Source organism: Lepisma saccharinum, chromosome 3 (genome assembly GCF_977018435.1).
Source record: "Lepisma saccharinum chromosome 3, izLepSacc3.1, whole genome shotgun sequence".
In the NCBI taxonomy this organism is placed as follows: domain Eukaryota; kingdom Metazoa; phylum Arthropoda; class Insecta; order Zygentoma; family Lepismatidae; genus Lepisma; species Lepisma saccharinum.
This window is the reverse complement of record NC_139231.1, coordinates 108,525,585-108,545,930: the sequence shown is the minus strand read 5'-3', so window position 1 is coordinate 108,545,930 and position 20,346 is coordinate 108,525,585. Positions and strand designations below refer to the sequence as shown.

At 37.9% G+C, this 20,346-nt stretch overlaps 1 protein-coding gene across 1 annotated transcript in view; it reads left to right on the top strand.

Annotated features, from left to right (window-relative positions):
• Window positions 1-381: 381 nt before the first annotated feature.
• Dis3 (exosome complex exonuclease RRP44-like protein Dis3) overlaps window positions 382-20,346 on the top strand; it is a 126,187-nt gene continuing 106,222 nt past the window's right edge. The window contains exons 1-3 of the mRNA XM_083119135.1: window positions 382-537; window positions 13,842-14,012; window positions 16,766-16,923. Coding sequence (XP_082975261.1) covers window positions 484-537; window positions 13,842-14,012; window positions 16,766-16,923 — 383 coding nt within the window. The 5' untranslated portion in view covers window positions 382-483. The remainder of the gene's footprint in view (window positions 538-13,841; window positions 14,013-16,765; window positions 16,924-20,346) is intronic.

Sequence of the window (20,346 nt, the reverse complement as noted above, 5' to 3'; positions counted from 1 at the left end):
GACCTTACATTACGAAATCCAATTTGCCTTGTACTTCAGTTCAGGTGTCACTGCAGCCAGTTATGCGTGAAAATACCACATTAAAACATTACTATGATTTGAAAGTAGATTATGAAATTGAATCTTTTTATAGTCCAATACAATAAAGATAATCAACAAAGTTGTTGATGTTCTTAGGTAGGTCCATCGAGTAGACACGCGAAAGCTGGAGAGGCCTTGGCTACATTGTCTGTTAAGTTGGAGGGGGGGCAAGGTAGGAAGATATAAGTTTATCACTGTCACTGTCACATTCACCATCACCAGTTTGCTTGTTTGCTATAATCTGTGGTGCAGCCCACAGATTACTAGAGCCGCTAGAGCTTACATACGCCTGTGCATACGCTCTTTGACATGCATAATCCGTGCACAGCTTCACATGTAAATCAGAATTAAACGTGTGTTTTTATGTTTTGTGACCTTTTCGTGCGATAGAGTTTTTCAATAATGTTAACTCAGAAAACGTTCATAAGAAAAACGAAGAAGGGTAACATATTGAAGGTAAGGATTAGTATAAGGTTACCGTTAGTCGGACACACTCCATAAATCCTTTAAACCATACAAGATTTTTACTTGTCCTCGACTGTGACACGTATTATTGGTTTTATCTTTGGAACCACGTAATATGACCAGACCCCTCTCCGATTTTCTTCATATTTATCATACTCGCTAATTGGCCACGGTGGCTCAGTCGGTAACGCGTCTGACTACCATGCTAAAGGTCCCGGGTTCAAATCCGGGACCTTTTCTAACGTTGGAAGCGGCCCGGCGCCCACCCAGCGTCGAATGACATGGGGAAACCCTGGGATTTAAAGGCTGTCGGGCGTAATGCTGGGTAACACTTGACTATACCGGAGACGGATTTCTTCAAATTTACAGGAGAAAGTACTTACGCAAATCATTTTCTGTAGCGTTGTTGATGTTCGGGAATGTAGTTTTGGGGTCGGGTACCCTATTCTACACCCTCGAATTTTGAATATTTTTTTTGTCATTATGAACATTATTTGATCCTATTTGTGAATTAAAAAAAAATGGAACGCGGAAAGAAGTATTTACGACTGTACAGCCGTTTAAAGTTGAAATTTTGTCGTTTGAAATGGTTCACAATTATTTCCAATTTCTAGATCGTGATACTAACACGCCACCAAATTTTAACTATCGATCTCAACCTAACTGAACTAACGTATCCACGCGCCAATGGTTTGTGGGGCTAGCGCCAATGGTTTGTGGGGCTAGCGCCAATGGTTTGTGGGGCTAGCGCCAATAGTTTGTGGGGCTAGCGCCAATGGTTCATGGGGCTAGCGCCAATGGTTCGTGGGGCTAGCGCCAATGGTTCGTGGGGCTAGCGCCAATGGTTCGTGGGGCAGCAGACCATCTCCCTGTAATGAAGGCTAAAATTAAACCAAAGAAGGTAACTTACCTCTTTTTACCAAGGCCAGGTATTGAATTGTGGGTCGAATTTCAATTTGTAAGTCCAAAAATGAAGTAACACCTACGTTGAAAGTCCTTGTTGGCCTTTTCCACAGAATACCAACCTCCACTCCCTTCCCATCATAAAAACTAGAAGTCGCAAATTATCCCATCCCACAAGTCATTTAGAAAAAACAACCCTCCCCTTTACGGCATGCAGTTGCGAAAAAAATATTATTATTTCCAATTTCTGAAGTCGCATAAATGAAATCGAATGTCTGAAATGTCCAATCTACCAATATATCGCACAGAGAATATATCGCAATCGCAAATGTTCCTATTGCACAAGTCAATCATAAAAAGAAAAAGAAAAAAATCAGACGTGCGCCTGTGACATAAATCGATCATCCGAAATCTTCAGACTTGCGCCTGTGACATGAATGCATCATTCGCCATCATAAAGTTGTGAAAAACCTTTTTGACGTTACGCAAGGAATTTTAATTTCATAAAAAACGTAAGTTTCGTAGCACGTAGATCTAAAAAATTACTTTCCGCGATATTTAGAAACATCGTTTATTATGAAGAACTAATTTTTGTAACGAGAATATTTGAAATGTGCGAAAAATTGAGGGTGTAGAAAAGGGTACCCGAGCCTCCGTATATGCTAAATTGAATGAAAGGAGTGCTAATGGAACCTAACCTAACCTAGTAGGCATACCTCGACCCATGATGGTTCGTGGGATTATCGTGAATTTTTGGGCTAACGTCAATGGTTTTTAGGGCTACCCGTGGATGGTTTGTGGGAAATAAGGAACGACAGTAAGTACTCGTTAATGTAAGAAATATACATTATTTTCGTTAGAAATTAATTATTTCACCTAAAGAAATGTTCCGCAATGCAGAATAGTACGTTAGCAATGTAAAAAATTGTGAAATAAATCATTGATAGGTGTCTCCGGTATAGTAAAGTAGTACCTAATGCTGATCACATCATCCCCACTCACGACCGGATCAAGAAAGTGTGGGGCGTTACCCCCGCACCCCCTGTACACCTTCATGGCGTGGTGCTAAGCACAGGGGAGCACTTTACCTTTTACCTTTTGCTAATTGAGGCCTCCTAATCACGAATCGGTAACAGTATGGTATAGTGAAAACACATTTCTTCAAATTTACAGGAGAAACTACTTACGGAACTGAGTTTCTGTAGACTTTTGGAAGCTCGTGGAAGTGTTTTCTCCTTTTGTTCAACTTATTTGGCCGGTAAATCATGTATTTTTCGACATAAATGTATGTCCGATGCACGATAGCTCTTTCCACCATTAGTGTCGACTACGTGAATCAAATATTCCGTGCGTTCGATTATGTAACCCCCTGTTAGTGTAGCAACCACACAGTAGTTTTACAAGACGTGTGAAGGTTGCATTGTGAATTGTTTTTGTTTTTTTTTCAATTTAATTTTCTGTTTGCCCAAAACTAACTGAACCTAACCTAACCTTCCGTGAATGGTTTGTGGATTAATTGTGAATCACTTTTCGCTTAAAAACCTTCTGTGAATAATTTGTGCGGCACTTTTCGGTTAATAAGTGAAGGTTGCATTGTGAATTTTTTTTCCAATTTGATTTTTTATGTTTGCCTAACCTAACTGAACCTAACCTAACCTTCTGTGAATGGTTTGTGGAACAATTTTCGCTTAAAAACCTTCTGTGAATAGTTTGCGGCATTTTCCGGTTAATAAGTTTGGAAACACTGCATATCAGCTAACGATAGACAACATGAGTCAAAATTTGCCCGCCATATTGTGTGTAACGAAAGCGAATTAGCAACAAACAATAAATACTTGTAATGTGAAAATTTACGCTTTTTTCCGTGTAAAAACCAAATCCCACGTTCAAAAATGTTCCGCTATGCATAACAGGCAAGTACAAATGTAAATACTTAGGAAATAAAGGAGTGAAGTTGTCGGAAACGTCTAGAAATTGCAAAATAAGCTGTTAGTTTTCGGAATGGAAACTGTCGATTTTCGCGACATTTTTTGTTTCACAAGCAAATATATAAATACCTGATACTACCACAACACCAAATTTTAACTATGTTTGCCTAACCTAACTGAAACTAACCTAACCACACGTCAATGGTTCGTGGGAATAGCGTGAATGGTTCGCAATTATTTTGCAATTTCTAGATCCTGATACTACCACGACACGAAATTTTAACTATGTTTGCCTAACCTAACCGAAACTAACCTAACCACATGTCAATGGTTCGTGGGGCTAACATCAATGGTTCGCAATTATGTTGCAATTTCTAGACTTTCCGACAAATTTTAACTTCAGATTCATCATTAGCAGGCCTCAATTAGTAAGTATGCCAAATGTAAAGACAATTTGAGAGGGGTCCGGTCATCTTAAGTCTTACCTTATCTTTTGTCATCGGTTTCAGTATGTGAAACATGGGTATGATTTTACAATACCGGACCCTTCTCGAATTTCATCCATATTTCGCATACTCACTAATTTAGGGCAGTGGCCACGGTGGCTCAGTCGGTAACGCGTCTGACTACCATGCTAAAGGTCCTGTGTTTGATCCCCAGCCTGTTCAAATCTGGGAACTTTTCTAACGTTGGAAGCGCCCACCCAGCGTCGAATGACATGGTTACCTGGGGGGTAAAGGTGGTCAGGGGTGTGATGCTGATCACATCACCCCCACTCAGGACCGGATCAAGAAAATGTGGGGCGTTACCCCCACACCCCCTATACGCCTTCATTTCATGCTGCTATGCACAGAGGAGCACTTTACCTTTACTAATTTAGGGCTCCTAATCACGAATCTGTACTTAAAATTTGGCGTTCTTGTGTGGAACTTTCAAAATAAGGCTGGCTAACTTTCAAAATGGCGTAATTTCGTTAATAATTCTAATACTAAATAATTATGCAGTCCTGATGACGTATCTGCAGTTAAGATTTGGTGGTCACGTGCAGAAGTTGTAAAATGACATTGTGATTTACCACGATGATTTTCGATACATCAACAACGATTGGAAACCATGTTTGCTCATATGAACAAGTGATGTTCGAAATTTGTTAGTAATCTGTGAGGAAGATGGCATGTTTGAAGGTAGGATATTTCATAAGTTTTGCTTTGAAAAAAGCTATTTTTTAGTCACTTTCAGTTGGGTACACATTAATAATATGGGGGTATGGTTCGTGGAGCTACCCGTCCATCGTTGTAGAGGTTGAATGCTAATTTCGACCAGGCACCTTCAAAAAATGTCAGTTTCTTAGCACTTGAGAGACAAATTTTAACTACACAATCATTATTAAGTGTCTTCAATTAGTCAGTATGCGAAATATGAACGAATACCTCCGTATTATTAAAAAAGGAAAGTTAAAAATTGTACTTACGTGTGTGAGTATATGTTCCTACCGTAGAACGATGTTTCAGAGATATACTATCTCCTTCTTCAGGTTCATATAAAAAAAAAACTAGGTACTTGGCATAGTACTGCGTCAAAAATGTAATATGAGAATTATTTTTAAGGGTTGGTTAGGATACATTTAAAAAATATTATGTTTTGGCTATTAGAAGTACGTAAAAAGCGTGTCGTTCCCTAAAAAGACTTGTACAAGTCCACATACTCTTCTCTTCTGAGTTGTCACTCTCACTTCCCTCATTTTCCGTGGGCTGGTCGCAGTTTTTGAGGGGGATATATAACATTCCAATGAGCCTGAAAAAGGCAACTGTACGGTCCAAACCTAATTGACTGCACCTCTTCAAAAACATGTATTTGGCCAAGTATCCTGACAAGAAAACTTTCTTCGTGCCATAAGAATTTAAATTAACTTTTGCATGCCTCCAGGTAGATTCTATAGTATTTGTGTGAGCCCCAGTCTCCACATCCACGAAGCTCACACTGTGGTTTACCTTGAGATGCTCAAAACCCTTCTCCTTCAGGTTATTGTAGGCCTTCCAACAGTCTGATATTATTGTTGTACCTGGTAGAATCCACTCCATAATTATACTCACTAACGTGTCAGTGTCCCTCCTCTCGACATGTACTAGAAAGCACCGTCCACTTCCTCTTTCAATTCCGCCGAAAACCCACTGCCCTTCAACACGATGACCCCGATGGTACTTTATTCGGCCAAACTTCGACTCGGCAATCTCTACCACTTTGCCGACACCTCCAATTTTCTCACGATTCTTGTACAATGCATGCTCTACAACCTCCCGACAAAATGAACCCCAGTCAACAGCTGTCTTAAGTGAAATGTCAGCCTGATCACAAATAACGTTTAATGTACAATTGGATACCCACAGATTGACGAAAATACATAATTGTAACAGTGATAATTTTGATTTAGAGAAAAAAGTTCCCTTTCTAATTGACACTGAGTAATTGCACGGCCATGACTTTTTCTTCTTCAAGACAACCGTCCCTTTACACTTCCATGAGTACTTACCTATTGATGCATCGTCCTTGTTCAAATTTAATATGTGGACGCATATAATTCCCTTCTTTAGGCAGAACCTCAAAATCCATTAGTTTCTTAATGAGTCCATGTCCATCCTCCTCCACACTCCACTTATACAACTGTATGACATCCACCATTGTTCCACCCTGAATGCAATGCTACTAACAACGCAACAATGTGGCAATGCTGTAGACAATGTAACGAATTTTGAACATCACTTATTCATATGAGCAAACATGGTTTCGTATCGTTGTTGATGTATCGAAAATCATTGTAGTAAATCACAACGTCATTTTACACCTTCTGCACGTTAATTTACAATTTCTACAAGTGACCACCAAATCTTAACTGCAGATATGTCATCAGGACTCCATAATTAGTGAGTATTAGAATTATTATTGAAATTATGCTTTTTTTGGTATTGTAAAATCACAACCTTCTACACGTTATTTTGAAAGTTTCACACGAGAGCGACTAATTTAACTGCAGATTCGTGATTAGGAGCCCTAAATTAGTGAGTATACAAAATTGGAGAAGGGTCCGGTATTGTAAAATCATACCAATTATAGTTGCTGTTGTAGAATTTCGTTTTGCGTGATAGATTCACTTGCACGAATCCTTTGGGTTGTTGTTCTTCACAGTAAAGTAACATGCTAAGGTAGCAGACATACTTTACTTCACAATGACACATTTCCACGAGCTAAAATCAACTGAAAACATTCATAAACAACAAAATCTTTAAATACCATGCAAAATATTTCATTAACAGTTTCGAATGTCGAGTGATTTTTTCATAAAATTAAGACAAGGGGTCTCGTTAACCCACTGTATCCCCTCGAGAATTATGTTGAATTACTTTTTAATGTAGAGATTTCGATGTTTTACGTAATATAATTTTTTTTGGAGCTCGCGGAAAACACAAATAACGGAGATATTTGAACCCAAAGTGTGGTCCACGTAAGTAAAAACTAACCTGCAAATTCAGAATACATTCGTCGCTTTTTGTTAGTAAGAAATGTTTGTATGCACACTAAAATAGTGGAAGAGCACGTCGAAAATAACTATCAGTACCAAACTTAGCAATCCTAACCTAACCACATAAAATTATAGCTGCTGTTGTGGAATGCCATTTTGGGTACTATAATCAGTGGCGCGAAGCCTTCGGCCTGTTCTGATTAACAGTAAAGTAACACGCTAAGGCAACAGGTATACTGTACTTCACAATAACACATTTCTGAGAGCTAAAATCAACTCAAAACGTTCAAACAACAAAAACTTCATAAACCATGTAAGATATTTCACTTTCTCTAAGGGGTACAGAGGGTTAATGGTACCAGACAAGGTATTGCAGAACTATAGAAATTATTAAAAATAACAATGTCACTTTAAACCATTCTATACAGTAAATTTGAACCTTTGTTTAAGTAATTTCCACTGTTTAGCAATATAACCTAACAACCTAAGCTATTTATGAATGCATTTTTGAAGAGGAAATCACCACTCTCAATTCCTTGAAGGAGAAACTCCCGCACAGAATGGAGGCTGATGTGGCCAACAAGTGGAAACGTCCCAGGGTGTGCCTATGCACCTCGAGGATGTTCATTGCATTAACAAACTTTTCAAAATATATTAAGGGTAACAATGTCACTTAGACCATTCTATACAGTTCAATTATACATTTACATACTTTTACCTTAATACACAATCAAACCTATAACACCATCACTTGCAACAGTTATTCAAACTGTACCTAACAAACTCAATAAGTATATGTTTATGGCATGTGTGAACATGCAATAACTATGAAATATGGGTGACACTAAGAGAACTTTTGCCCCTTATTTACCAAAAGACTCACCCATTACCTGAACTGTTATGGCATGTTACCCAGAACTTGAGTGAATGAGCCTTCTAGTTCGGTCTTGAACACTCGAGTTTGTATCCAGTAGCACCAATCAGAGCATACCTGACATCATATATATTTCTTACATGTAACTGTAGAGTTCGCTAGTAGCAGATAAATACTCTTTAAGGCCACTTTACAACAACATGGAGTCGTCTTAAGAGCATGAGGAACAGTTTCCGTGACACCCTTCCGCCAGGGGCAGCTGGGACAACTGTTGCCAACTTAGCTCTTTTGGAACCAGATCTAGCTCTCTCGTGGACTCATTTGGTGTGAACTTGGGCATCCACCCTTGTGCCCCACCATGATGCCATCACTGGCTCCCACCCACATAGACCAACTTTTGCCATGGGTATATATTTTGCAAGTGACGTTATATTGGCTGCATCGCCCCACCCCCTCTTACCTCCCTAGAGGCCTCCCCGATGGCGCAGTGGCAGCGTCGTCGCCTTGTAATCAAGGGGTCCCGGGTTCGATACCCGGTGGAGGCACAAGTGGTTCTGATCCCACTTTAAACTGTAGGTCCAGTCCCGATTAGCCTTACTGTGCATAAAGTGGACTTAAAAGTCCCAACTCAACTCAACTCTTACCTCCCTAGCTACATTTTTGTAGGCCCAGCGCAAAGATGACGTAATATTGTTATCCGGGAACACTTTATTTTCAATTTCACACAACCATCGGTGGATTATTGAGATGGATGATGCCACTAGATCTAGAGGGGGAAAACTAAGAATAAATTGTCATCACTTTAAGTTAACGGTAATAACAGCACCCCCCTTTGATACTAAAATGACCTTAGGTGACATTTTATTCAGCCTTCATAAATCAGTCATTTTTTACTCCATTTAAGGTGAAATTTATCTCTTTTGTGCACATCAGGTTTGGCAGCACTGCCAGGATGGCTGTAGTAGGCAAGGAGAAATGCTTTGTGCTTATGGGAGTATTATTTTATTCATTCTCTTGGGAGTATCAAACTTCCGATGGCAATTAAGAAGATATCAAAGGAAAGAGGACAGATTGAAGATGTAATTGACAGGCGGAAAAGTCGAAATTTCCATTTCATTAGTTGTAACTTGAAGTTGATTCCCCAGAAGGAATACATGGGATTCTGAAAATTCTTATTCATCATATTTTTCAAAATATCGTGTCTAATTTAATAAATCAACTTTAAAAAAACCCTTCCACTTGCAACATGGGGGCCGGACCCCATGGCTGAGTGGTTAGCACATCGCGCTGCGATGCCAGGGGTCCCGGGTTCGAATCCTGCTCGGGCATGGTTGTTTGTAAAATATGTCCATTCATCAATTTGAACCTTTCATCACTCATCCCCATCTTCGCAAATTAGCCAAAAGGCACAAAAAACGCGAAGTAAAATAAAACATCAATCAATTGCAACATGGGAGGAAATTTATACTCTTGCATATGCCCAGGTTTCTTTTTTCTCCATTTGGGTGATATTGAAATAAACACACAAGTGGTGCAAAACTGTAGCTATTCCCCTTAAGGTATAAATTTGTCTTTTGAAATGTATAAAATTAAGGTGGGGGGATGCTAACTCATTATAGCAAAACATGCCTAAGCTACCTAAGTTAACATTTTGGTCGAATAAAATTTTCGCACACACTCGTGCACCCCAAAGCAATAGAATAAGTAAAAGAAAAACATATTTCAATTTTGCAAAACCTTAGTAAGCATACCTTTGTATGTGGCAAACCAACTTCCAATTGTTTAATGCTGATTGTTTCATGAAGTGTGCACCCGTTCTACATCATGTGAATTGGTGTTTGGCTAAATGCAAGTTCTATAAAGGTGTAATGGATGCTTACTGCAGCTTGGTTGGAGAACCAATTTTCTGTCTCATATACAATTCATATGTATCTGTCCAAGAAGAGGTTGAAATGACAATTTTGAGGTGGACCTAAAGTAAATTGGTAAAAATGTTCAAGTGTGGATTGATCTTGCCAATGGTGAGGATGGAACTTGTGTTGCTCTGACCAGGGTGACGACAGACCTGGAGAACCGGGAAAAGTCAGGGAATTTGTGGTGTCCAAAATAGTCAGGGAATTTTGTCTTGATTTATCTTCTTTTTTTTTTCTCTCTCTCTCTCTTTTAAAGATATCGCTATGGAACTCTGCACAGGAACATGGAATCTTGTTGCTAAGTTTCAGCCTCAACTTTTAGGCCCCTTTTATGCACAACACAACCACAGTACCAGAAACCAGTGATGGCAGGAGGGGAGAGAGAGAGAAAAAAAATTTCCTGAGGGGCAGAAAAATGTGTTAAGCCTCTAAATATTATGTGGAAAATGCATTCAATTATAATTTTTTCTTGCCCGTATGGAAGTAGTAAGGAGGCAGAACTGTCAACAGATGGAGGAGATGGGAGTGGGTTGCACCGTCCGATACTTGTCGGACGTCATAGTAAGGCATTTTGTTAGACAATCTGAAGGAACATGGAAACAAATAGGCTCCATTGATGCATACGATTTTTGTCGAAGATTGCAACCTCACAAGGTATCTCACTACAACATATGACAGAAATTGCATGCATGGCACTCGTATGGAATTGATTTTTGTTGGATGTCTTCGGACTGCAACATCCAACAAAAATCACATGCCTAAACAAGAAGATCTTTAGACTGCAAATATGCTGCTGGAATTTTATTACTCTTCTGGCTCACTTCACCTTATTTAATGTAGCACTGCTTATGAAGGGTTTCTTCTTTCATCATCCTTACGTATTACTGGTTTCGCGAAAACTGTGAAAAATGGTAATTGCTGCAAAGTTGTGTTTATGAATGTGCAGTGGGGTCGGGACACATTTTTCGCCCGTTTGAAATATCGAAATAATGCGAATTTGGCATTAAAATGCAAATTATTCAGGTTTTATGCAAAAAAAAATTTAAAAAATGTCCTAAAACAACAAAAAATGTCATGAAATCCAATATTCTTGTCTTTCCTAGGTCATGTTTGTGTACATAGAACGTGCAAGTTTTCCAGCATTTTATTCAAAAGTAAACTATAATGCTTGTTATATATGGAATAATTCCAACAGCCACACTAAATCATGTATTTCCAATGATTTTGTCAACTTCTATCAAAACCATTTGCATCACAGAGCAAAGTGGCAGGGTTCTAACAGGAGATCAACTGTGTACCTATCGTTACACGGGGGACACATGTTCAGTATTTGTTGTGTGAGATGTGTTTTGAATTACCAAGCTAAGTGCGCACCATCAGCATTTGTCGAGCGAGAAATAATGGAGCTCAGTTATTAGGGCATCTGACTACCATACGAGAGACCGGGGGCAGATTCCCTGCATGGTAGAACCGGGATCTTTTCCACCTATTCAAACTGCTCTGGCTCCCACCCAGCGTCATATCAAGTGGGTACCTGGAGGAAACTTTGAGGGATAAAGGTAGCCAGGAGCATGGTGTTGATCATATCACCCCCACCTTCAGGTGTGATCAAGAAAGTCTGGGGCCCTAACTCCACACACCTATACACCTTCATGTCAAAGTGCAGGGGAGCACTTAACTTTTACTGTTACTTCCTCAAAAATCTGTTCCAACATATCAAACGGTCATGAAAATACGTAGACCGTGTGATCTACAATTTAAAATAATAGTTTAAAAGCACAATGGAGTATTAGGTTTCGGTATATTTGGCAAGAAAATGTTCTAAAACAAAAACGCGAATTTTGGGAAACGTAATACTAACAAGTCAAAATAAGATAATGCCAATTTTTGGTGCCATAATATATCAGTATCTGTCATGTGAGATTGATTAATTTAAATTTTTTGGGTGCGTGGCCACTTATGGTCATTATGCACCCTTTAGTATATACGGGGAAAATTCCATGATCTAGAACTTTTACCTTAAAATTAAAAAGGGGGTATGGAAAATAACTTTCCCAAAATAACTTTCAAGTTATCAAACTTACGAGGAGGAGTAGGCCATGTGACTTACAATTTGAAACAGTAGTTTAGAAACGCCATGAAGGTATAATTTTAGGTATTTGCCAGAAAATGAAAATGTGAATTTTGAGAAAAATAACACCAAATAGTAAAAAATAAAAAATAAAAAATTAAGATCGCTGCAATTAGGCATAAATAAAACAAGAATATCAGTTGCAAGTTATTGCATTAGTAACAGTGAGTCCTAACCTTATTTTCGGCATAATCACCACCATTGTTCTGGCATTTGTCATAGCATGGCACTAAATTTTGTATGCCCATGGCATATGTGCCTGACAGCAAAGACTGGAACTCTCTCTACCACAGTGTAGCTGTGAAATCCTTGCCCTGCCAGAAATCTCTTCACTTAAACAAAGAGATGAAAGATGGTACATGCAAGGCCAGGGCTGTACAGGGAGTGTTCCAAGATATCTCACCTGAAGTGATGCAAAGGGCCCGCGTGTACTCAGCTGTATGGGTTGTGCACATTCGATTGGCCTTCCATGAATTGTCTGCACCATCGTCTGACCATACTGTCACTCACGACATCCGGTCTGCACACCTCACACGATTGCTGGTGGCTCTATACCAAATTCTGAGCATTCAAAAATCTGATTACTACATGTAGGCTACATCGCAGTCGGTGGGAGACTGTATGAGAGCTGCAATGTTTAACCTAGAACTGTCCTAAAACGGCTACATTGCAACTGTGCCAGATTACAGCTGCATGCCACTTCTTCCTGCCTGTGTGTGTGTGTGTGTGTCACTATCCAACAACTAGTGCTGCGTATAGGCACCATTGTAGTTTTTTCAGGATGCCCCTTGTATATGAACTTTCAGAAGCTGTTATTAACAGTGTGTTCCTGTTTTAATGTGTGGGTAGCTAAATCAGGTACCTATACAATGCAATTCTATAAATTCCTTGCGTTAAATTTCTAATACCTACATACCCTTTTCGTCAGCAATAATGGTATAAGTGCTTCACTTGGATATACTGTACTGAAGCAGAAATCCCATTGATAATGTTAGGAAATATGACACTTTCCTTTGTACAATTCAATTGTTTCACTTATATGCAAGAGTTAAGTTGTTTGCTTTACAGAGAAGTGAGAAGTATCTTTATGCATCGAAAAATGAGTCTGCACTCATGGTTCATGCAAGCAGAGGGTTCCAAACCTCAGTGAAAATATCAACATATAATACCGAGAATGTATAAGGAGACTGATAAATTACAAATTATATTTCTTCATCAATCACTCTTCACTCATATCTCATTTAGTCGTAACTTTAAAAATAATCAAGTATTTTATTTTAAACTTACTGCATATGATAAAATTCTGTAATCCTTCCCTAGCTTTGAATTGTAATAATTTTCCAAATTCACTATTTTGCTGTTTGAATTCAAATCCTAGAGAATAGAGAAATTAAGTCAATTTCATAGAAGATAATATTGGTACTTAACAAATCCATACCTGGATCTGTATGAGTTTATTATTTCCATTTACAAACATTGATTTAGTTTAGTTTGTAATTGTCAGGGAAAAATGTAAATTTTGTCCTGGAAAACCTGGAAAAGTCAGGAAATTTCATTTCTGCTGGTTTGTAGCCACCCTGTCTGACAATTGGCCTTTGAGTATCAGATATTTTATTTCACCTTCTTGTTATAAATCCATGTTCTTTCAAAAGGCTCGGGTTATGTTTGTAAGAAAATCATTGAAAAAGTTATTGGAGGCCAACATTTTAATTTTTTAATTAATTTACTTATATTTTGTGTATGAAATTTTCAGTCTTCATGAAATTGTTAATAAGTATAGTGAGTTTCAGTGTTTTATATTTTCATGAAAACCACAAGTTAAAATGGAGTATTTGATTCTATGAAAGAATTTGCATCAAATGGTAAGAATTTTTAAAGCCAATCTTTGCCTAAAGTTAACATGTGCCAAATTTCATCCAAATCAGAGGTGAGGTAGAATGATCCTTCTATTGTGAATTTAATGTTAGATTAATATTTTTTTTAAGAAAAGGGGAAACTTATTGTCACTTGTGATTTCTTTTTTCTTCAGATTGTTCGGGAACATTACCTTCGAGATGACATTTGGTGTGGTTCTGCATTATGTAGAGCTTGCAACCATAAACGAAAGGAATTGATTTTAGAAGAGAATCCTGTTTCCAAAAACAGTAAACACCCATATCCACATTACATATTACTGGATACAAACATTGTACTTGATCAGGTATGTAGTCTGTAGTGTTGTATGTATTCGTAAGTATGAAATAGGCTGAACTAATGCCTATACGTGAACATTGTAACAATTGAAAGTTCAGAATATGTAAAATATTAATCTACCATGCAACAGTATTATATCAGTCTACCCGGTTTGCTGTAACATATTCACTTTCTTAATTTATGAGTTAATGAATATTAAAACAGATGTCATATAAACATGAAATCCATTTCTTGCCACGTAGTGTTGGTACTGTATCAATGAAAATTATCCACATTGCATAACTTCAATTATATTTTGACTCAGCAAAGTGTTGTGTATCATTTTGCCAACTATGTGAAACTGGCAGAAGGCTGAGACAGAAGTGATCCCAGGGGTTGAAAATCCTTTAGGACTAGAATTACCCTGTGTCAGCCCTATGTGGTGACATTTAACATGCCTTTTCTCATAAATCAGAGATGATATTTCAGTTTTTACACACACAAAGTTATAAGACACTTGTATTTCAGTGTAGCACTACTATGAACCTATAATCATGCTAAGTGTAGTTGAAAATTGCACCATAGTTTATCATTAAAATAATATGTATTTTGCAGTAGCAAGAATGTAGTGTTGCCATCTCTTCAAAAGTGGGCTTATTACCTTGTTACTTGAATTTACATACTAGATACTACTACTGAAAAAAAACAACAAGTCTGCCAAAACGTTGAGAAAACTTGAAATTTCCATAAAACATGCAAATCTTTAAATTTTCATCTGCCCCTGTTTAACTCCTATTTAGTGCACATAACTAAGAACATTTAGAACACTAAGACATATATCTCATGAAACAATATTTACGTAACTTACTTTTATACGGCATACGCTTTTAGAAGGAACATGAGTTCAGTCAATACGCGCTATTGCTAAACCAACTGTTAGCATAAGGGAAACAGAGATTTCGCTGTGTCCAATATTCAGCTTTTTATATATAATTTGAGTACAATGAAATATATAGTAAAGAATTCTACACAGGATTATATCATATCACTGCAGCATATAAGAGAAACTCTTACCTGAAAGAACTTTGAAGGTATGTTTTGTCATCATCATCGCTCTCGTTTCTGTTTTCTGGCATGTTTCCCATGAGATTTGAATAGGGGTTCACCGATTTCTGTGGTAGATACTGAGGTTTGCCCTGTTTTATAATACGCAACACAGTATGCACACATACACCACATGCTTTAGCCGTCAGCACGCACTTCTTCCGATGCTAATTCCTTGAAGTAAGAATACACTTTAAAAATAAGATTTCTGTCTTGTGAATATAATATTTTACCCTTGGTGCCTGTACTTCTGGTACTAGGTTTCAAGAGCAACATTATTAATTTGTTTTGATTTGCTTTTACTTTACTTCACTTTTCTATCACTTTTGGGTAATTGCTAAGATGGGAATGACTGATGATAACATGAAATTAATGGATGGACATTCACAAGCATCCATGTCGAGGCCGGGATTCGAACCCAGAACCCCTGGCGTTGTAGCACGATATGCTAACCACTCCACCAAGGTGGCCGGATTAAATAACACTTGCAGAACACACAGCATTGCACAACTATCGAATATAAGAGCTGTATTCGCATATTGTGCTACGATGCTAGGGGTCTCAGATTCGAATCCCTGCCTGGGCATAGGTGTTTGTAAGTGTCCCTTCTTCAACTTCATCATACCATCACCCATTCTTATCTTTGTGATTAGCCAAAAGTAGCAGAAAAGCGAAGTAAAATAAAACAAATCAATTAATCAATCAATAAGGGCTGTATTGAATTGTCTCACAGCTGTTCTTCGCGCCCTTGTTACAAAAATGCTGAACTGAAAGTGACTCAGACTCGCAATGTTCGTGAACGCCCACGACAATGAAGGGCCATTGTGTATATTCAGCCGACTTTACCAAGACACAATAACTCAGCGGGGTCAACACGGTGGCAAGGAAAAAAAAAACAGACGGAACATGGAAGGAAAACGAAAAGGTCATTGTGTGTGTGTGTGTGTGTAGAGACGAGTTGTATCCCTTGTTTCTTTGAGAAACGATAACTCCGGCTGTAGGCGACGGAAATTAATGGGACTTGGACAGTCGGGTTCATAATGGCGTGTCCCGTGTAATGATGAACCGTAAAGTGGTAAATTTTATAAAAAACTTCTTGTGTGCAAAAGAAAATATGGAACACGGTGATTAACTTGCACGCCGCAGTTTCCTAACTGTACAATGTTGCACTCCTGCTATTGGCTTGATGCCAAGGACACGCTCTCCATACCGATATCACTTCTAAAACCATGCGTAGTATAGACTAAGATACTTATCGTCACCTATCACATCCATTTTTTTTTTTTTTTTTTTTTTTTTTTAGTATTACACAATCCAGCATTTTTTTTAGCCTGAGCTACTGACTATTATAAACAAGACTTTGCATAGTTGTAGGACCCTATGAGTACTGAATTTTAGAAATTTCTGTTCATATTACAGGGACTCTTCAAATAGGAAATGTTTTTTGTAAAATTTTAATTTTCTTCTAATTTTGTTTTTAGGAACTGAATGCCGCAGTTTCTCTAAGAAACAACAAAAGTACAAATTACTTACTCACTTCTGCACTTGCCCTATGTAATGTCCCTAGAATAAATAAATGTAGTAATGAACCGTATTCCCCTCTGCATGTGAATTTTTTAATGTGCTACTGCTAATATTTTATTTTTTATTATCTGTGTTGATTTTTGTACTTTATAGATCGACATACTAGAGGAGGATGCCTTTTACAATGTCATTGTCTTGCAAACAGTTCTGGAAGAAGTGAAACACAAAAGTGCAGCCACATACAAGAGGTTGAAGGATATTCTGACAAATCCGGATAGGAGATTTTATACATTCGTGAATGAACATCACAAGTAAGTTTTGTTCCAGTTATACTCAATTAACCCTTAACATGGCAACCAGTGTGTATCAAACACTGTAGCCTGTATTTTTTTTATGACATACTCCAAATGATACTTCCTGCAAACATGATATTTTTTACTTTGTTTGGCTTTCTCTTTGTTCGTCTTTCACAACATTTGACTTGATATGAGTAAGACGGTTGGGTGTGAAAAACTATTTTCCATCACACTTGCATAAACGAGCAAGCATCGTCTGTCAGACACAGTGTACAATTCACATTTATAGATATCTTCCTGACTTTTTGTTTGGTGTTTTCTTTTTTATTAAATTTGCTTTATTGTTTCAAAGCAGAGACAAAGCTGCCCTGCTTCTAATACTACCAGTTCATCTAAAGGAAGGCAATGTCACTTGTTCACTTGTGCTCTTATGGGAAAAGTCTTACAGAAACAGTGTTGCATCAAATGCAACCTGTCTGTATGCAATTGAACATAGCAAAGTAACTCGCCTATGCAGAAAGTGTAAAACAGTATAACGTACCACATGTAAATACAAGTGTTTTTTTAATGGTCATGTATCAATCGTGCAGTTAGATAATGTAGAATTATTTCCATTGAAAGATATGTAAACATATGAACAAAAGTTGTAATGTTACTGGAATATGTATTAACAAATGTTTAATGAATAAATAAAAAAATAAAGTATTTAAGAAGACACCACTTAAAATTATACACCTTCATGAATTTGTAAGCTGCAAACAAAAATGGCAATGACGAAGATGATGATGATGATGAATACAATAATTATGAACATGACAATGATTAGGTTAAGGATCATGTTACTCTCTTGTTTCCACAGTGAAATAAACATTAAAATCTTTGAATAGAAAGAAAAGATCCATTTAAACATTACACTTCTTGCCTGGGTACATTACAAAAATAGTTTGCCTAGACAAAGGTTACTACAAGAAACCCAGAAAAGAGAGAATTCCAAAAATGTTGTACTTGTTTGATAAAGAAATAGGTTATGTTATATGTCTGAAAATCTGCATTGGGAACTACCGCATTTACTCGAGTACCCTGTGGACTTTTTTAGGCCAATTTGTGACAGATAATGAGGGTATGTATCTTCTTACAGCAGATAAGCATAATTTATCCTGTGTTAGAATGCAACCAGCTTGGAAAATAATGTATGTCTATCACACTGCAATGTGAACTTTCAAAAGTTATTGAAGAAATATTGTTTCAATGAGACACTTGAAAGTCATACTGTATGGTTGTTCCTTCTTCCTATTTGAATCCTTCAGAAACTTTTTCCTATTAAGTTCAGACATACAGAAGGGTAAAGAGCCTTTTTCCGAAGTGAAAATTCTCATGATCATTCATCTGTCATACTGGTACCAAGAAAGAACTACTTCAGCAGGCTGTGATGTTTATATCTGCTCCGGTGAACAGCGTGAGAGGAGTAATGCATTGCACGTGTGACTCATTTTTAGCATCCTTCTCATCTTGCTGTGTGGGGTGCAACCTAAAAGTTAACCCCACTTTCACGTAGTACACCCCAGTAACTGCAATGTTGCAGCCTAACAAGCCTCTGGTGTCTGGACTTATGTCCTTTACAGCCTCACCTTTTAGCCTCGGTAAAGAGATGTTAGTTCTCGGACACACTTCTTCATTTTAGTTACAGTAAGAGGATGGGCTCAATACAGTTTCTGTCCTTCAAAATCCAGATGCCTGACTTGTTTGAGGATATGAGGTACTCAAATGAGTACGGTGTATGGTAACTATTCATATACACACATGACAATTAAACCAAATCAATATCATTGTGTTCAGAAAAGCTAGACATATCTTTGTTACTTTAGACATGAAAAACAGGCCAAAATAAAAAATATAACATTATAAAAATGTCATCTCTAATTATCAGTTAGAATCTGTAGGAATATCTGCATAGGTATAAGTTACAAATGATATATCTAATTCTTCTTATGTATAATTGATAATTGATTTGAAATGTGTGTCCCTCTACTCTAATACTAAACTACATTTACAACATGTTACCTACTAAACGACAAGGAGCAAATGGAAGCCAGCGAACCAGCACTTGCACACATGCTGGTGCCATTTTCTTGTTTAATCCTCACTTTTTTATGTATCTTATTTGGAAATATCATTTTACACAGCTTTCGTGGGTGTGGTTAGTGTGCTGTACTTATATTTGTGCATTATGTTGTAGCTTATTTGTAGCATGTCTTCCCCACAATGGTAGGTCGAGAGTAGACAAGATCAACAACGCAGAAAGGTCATTGTTGGGAAATATGGCAACAGCAACCTGAGGAATGCCAAAAAACTATCTGGGACAGATGTGTCCCAGGGATTAGCAACTAACCATTTTAACTTATTTCAACACCATCACTCATCCTCATCTTTGCCATTAGCCAAAAGTGCTAGGGAAGCAAAGTAAAATAAACCAAAAATCAATCATTTTAACGTGACACACCTGCTGGCATTCCAGCAGGATCAAATTTATTTTACTACTATAATCCTACTTCACCCTTTGGTTTTTATATTTAGTTATGTAGTTTTATTATTCACACTATTTAGTGCTCTATTTTCCTATTCATGTTAATCCAATATATTTCGCTCACCATTTACTAAACCTTCATGACAACCTCTGTGGTGGAGTGGTTAACACAGCATGCACTACAATGCCAGCCCCCTCCATGTAGGACCGCCTTGACGGGGGAGGGGCTTAGTAGGGAGGCCATTATAATCTCATCATTTCATTCATTGTTCATGTCCATATCTCATATTTTCACCACTACATCACGTCATTCATCTCCATCCCATTAACCTCCCTATAACGAAGGGTCCTGCTAGAGGAGACAACCTCGGAAAAAGAAAACCCTATCCCAAGGTGTTAGTTGCACGTGCTGATGGAACAGTGTTGGCTGCAGGGGTAGTTGCAGTCACGAACGTGGCCTCAGGGATTTAGGCTTGGTCCTTGAGTAGCCTTCAATTTTTGGGGTAGGCCTTCCTCGGCATAGAGGGCATGTCGAGGTGACAATTTATGGACCCTCCATAACAAATCTTACAGTTTATGGGAACTAAATCACCTTCAAACGGGGGAAAAAACCCAAAATGGGCACTGCCTTCGAGCCCGCTTAATTTATCAGAAAAGACAAGTAACATCACCTCAGTGCCGTGTTACCTTGTAATTAGCATTGCCGAAAGGACAGATAGTTGCGATGAGTCTACTAACACAAAGAAGAATGGAGCTAAAACATTAAAAGACCTGTCACCATTCCTTATGAGAAAGCAAGTGAACTATGCCGCTGGAAGTGATGTCCCCGACATCAAAAAATTGCATAACGGAGACCTTATAAAACAAGCACAGATTGCCAACTAACAACCTTCTTAAGCTTAAGACCTTCGGCA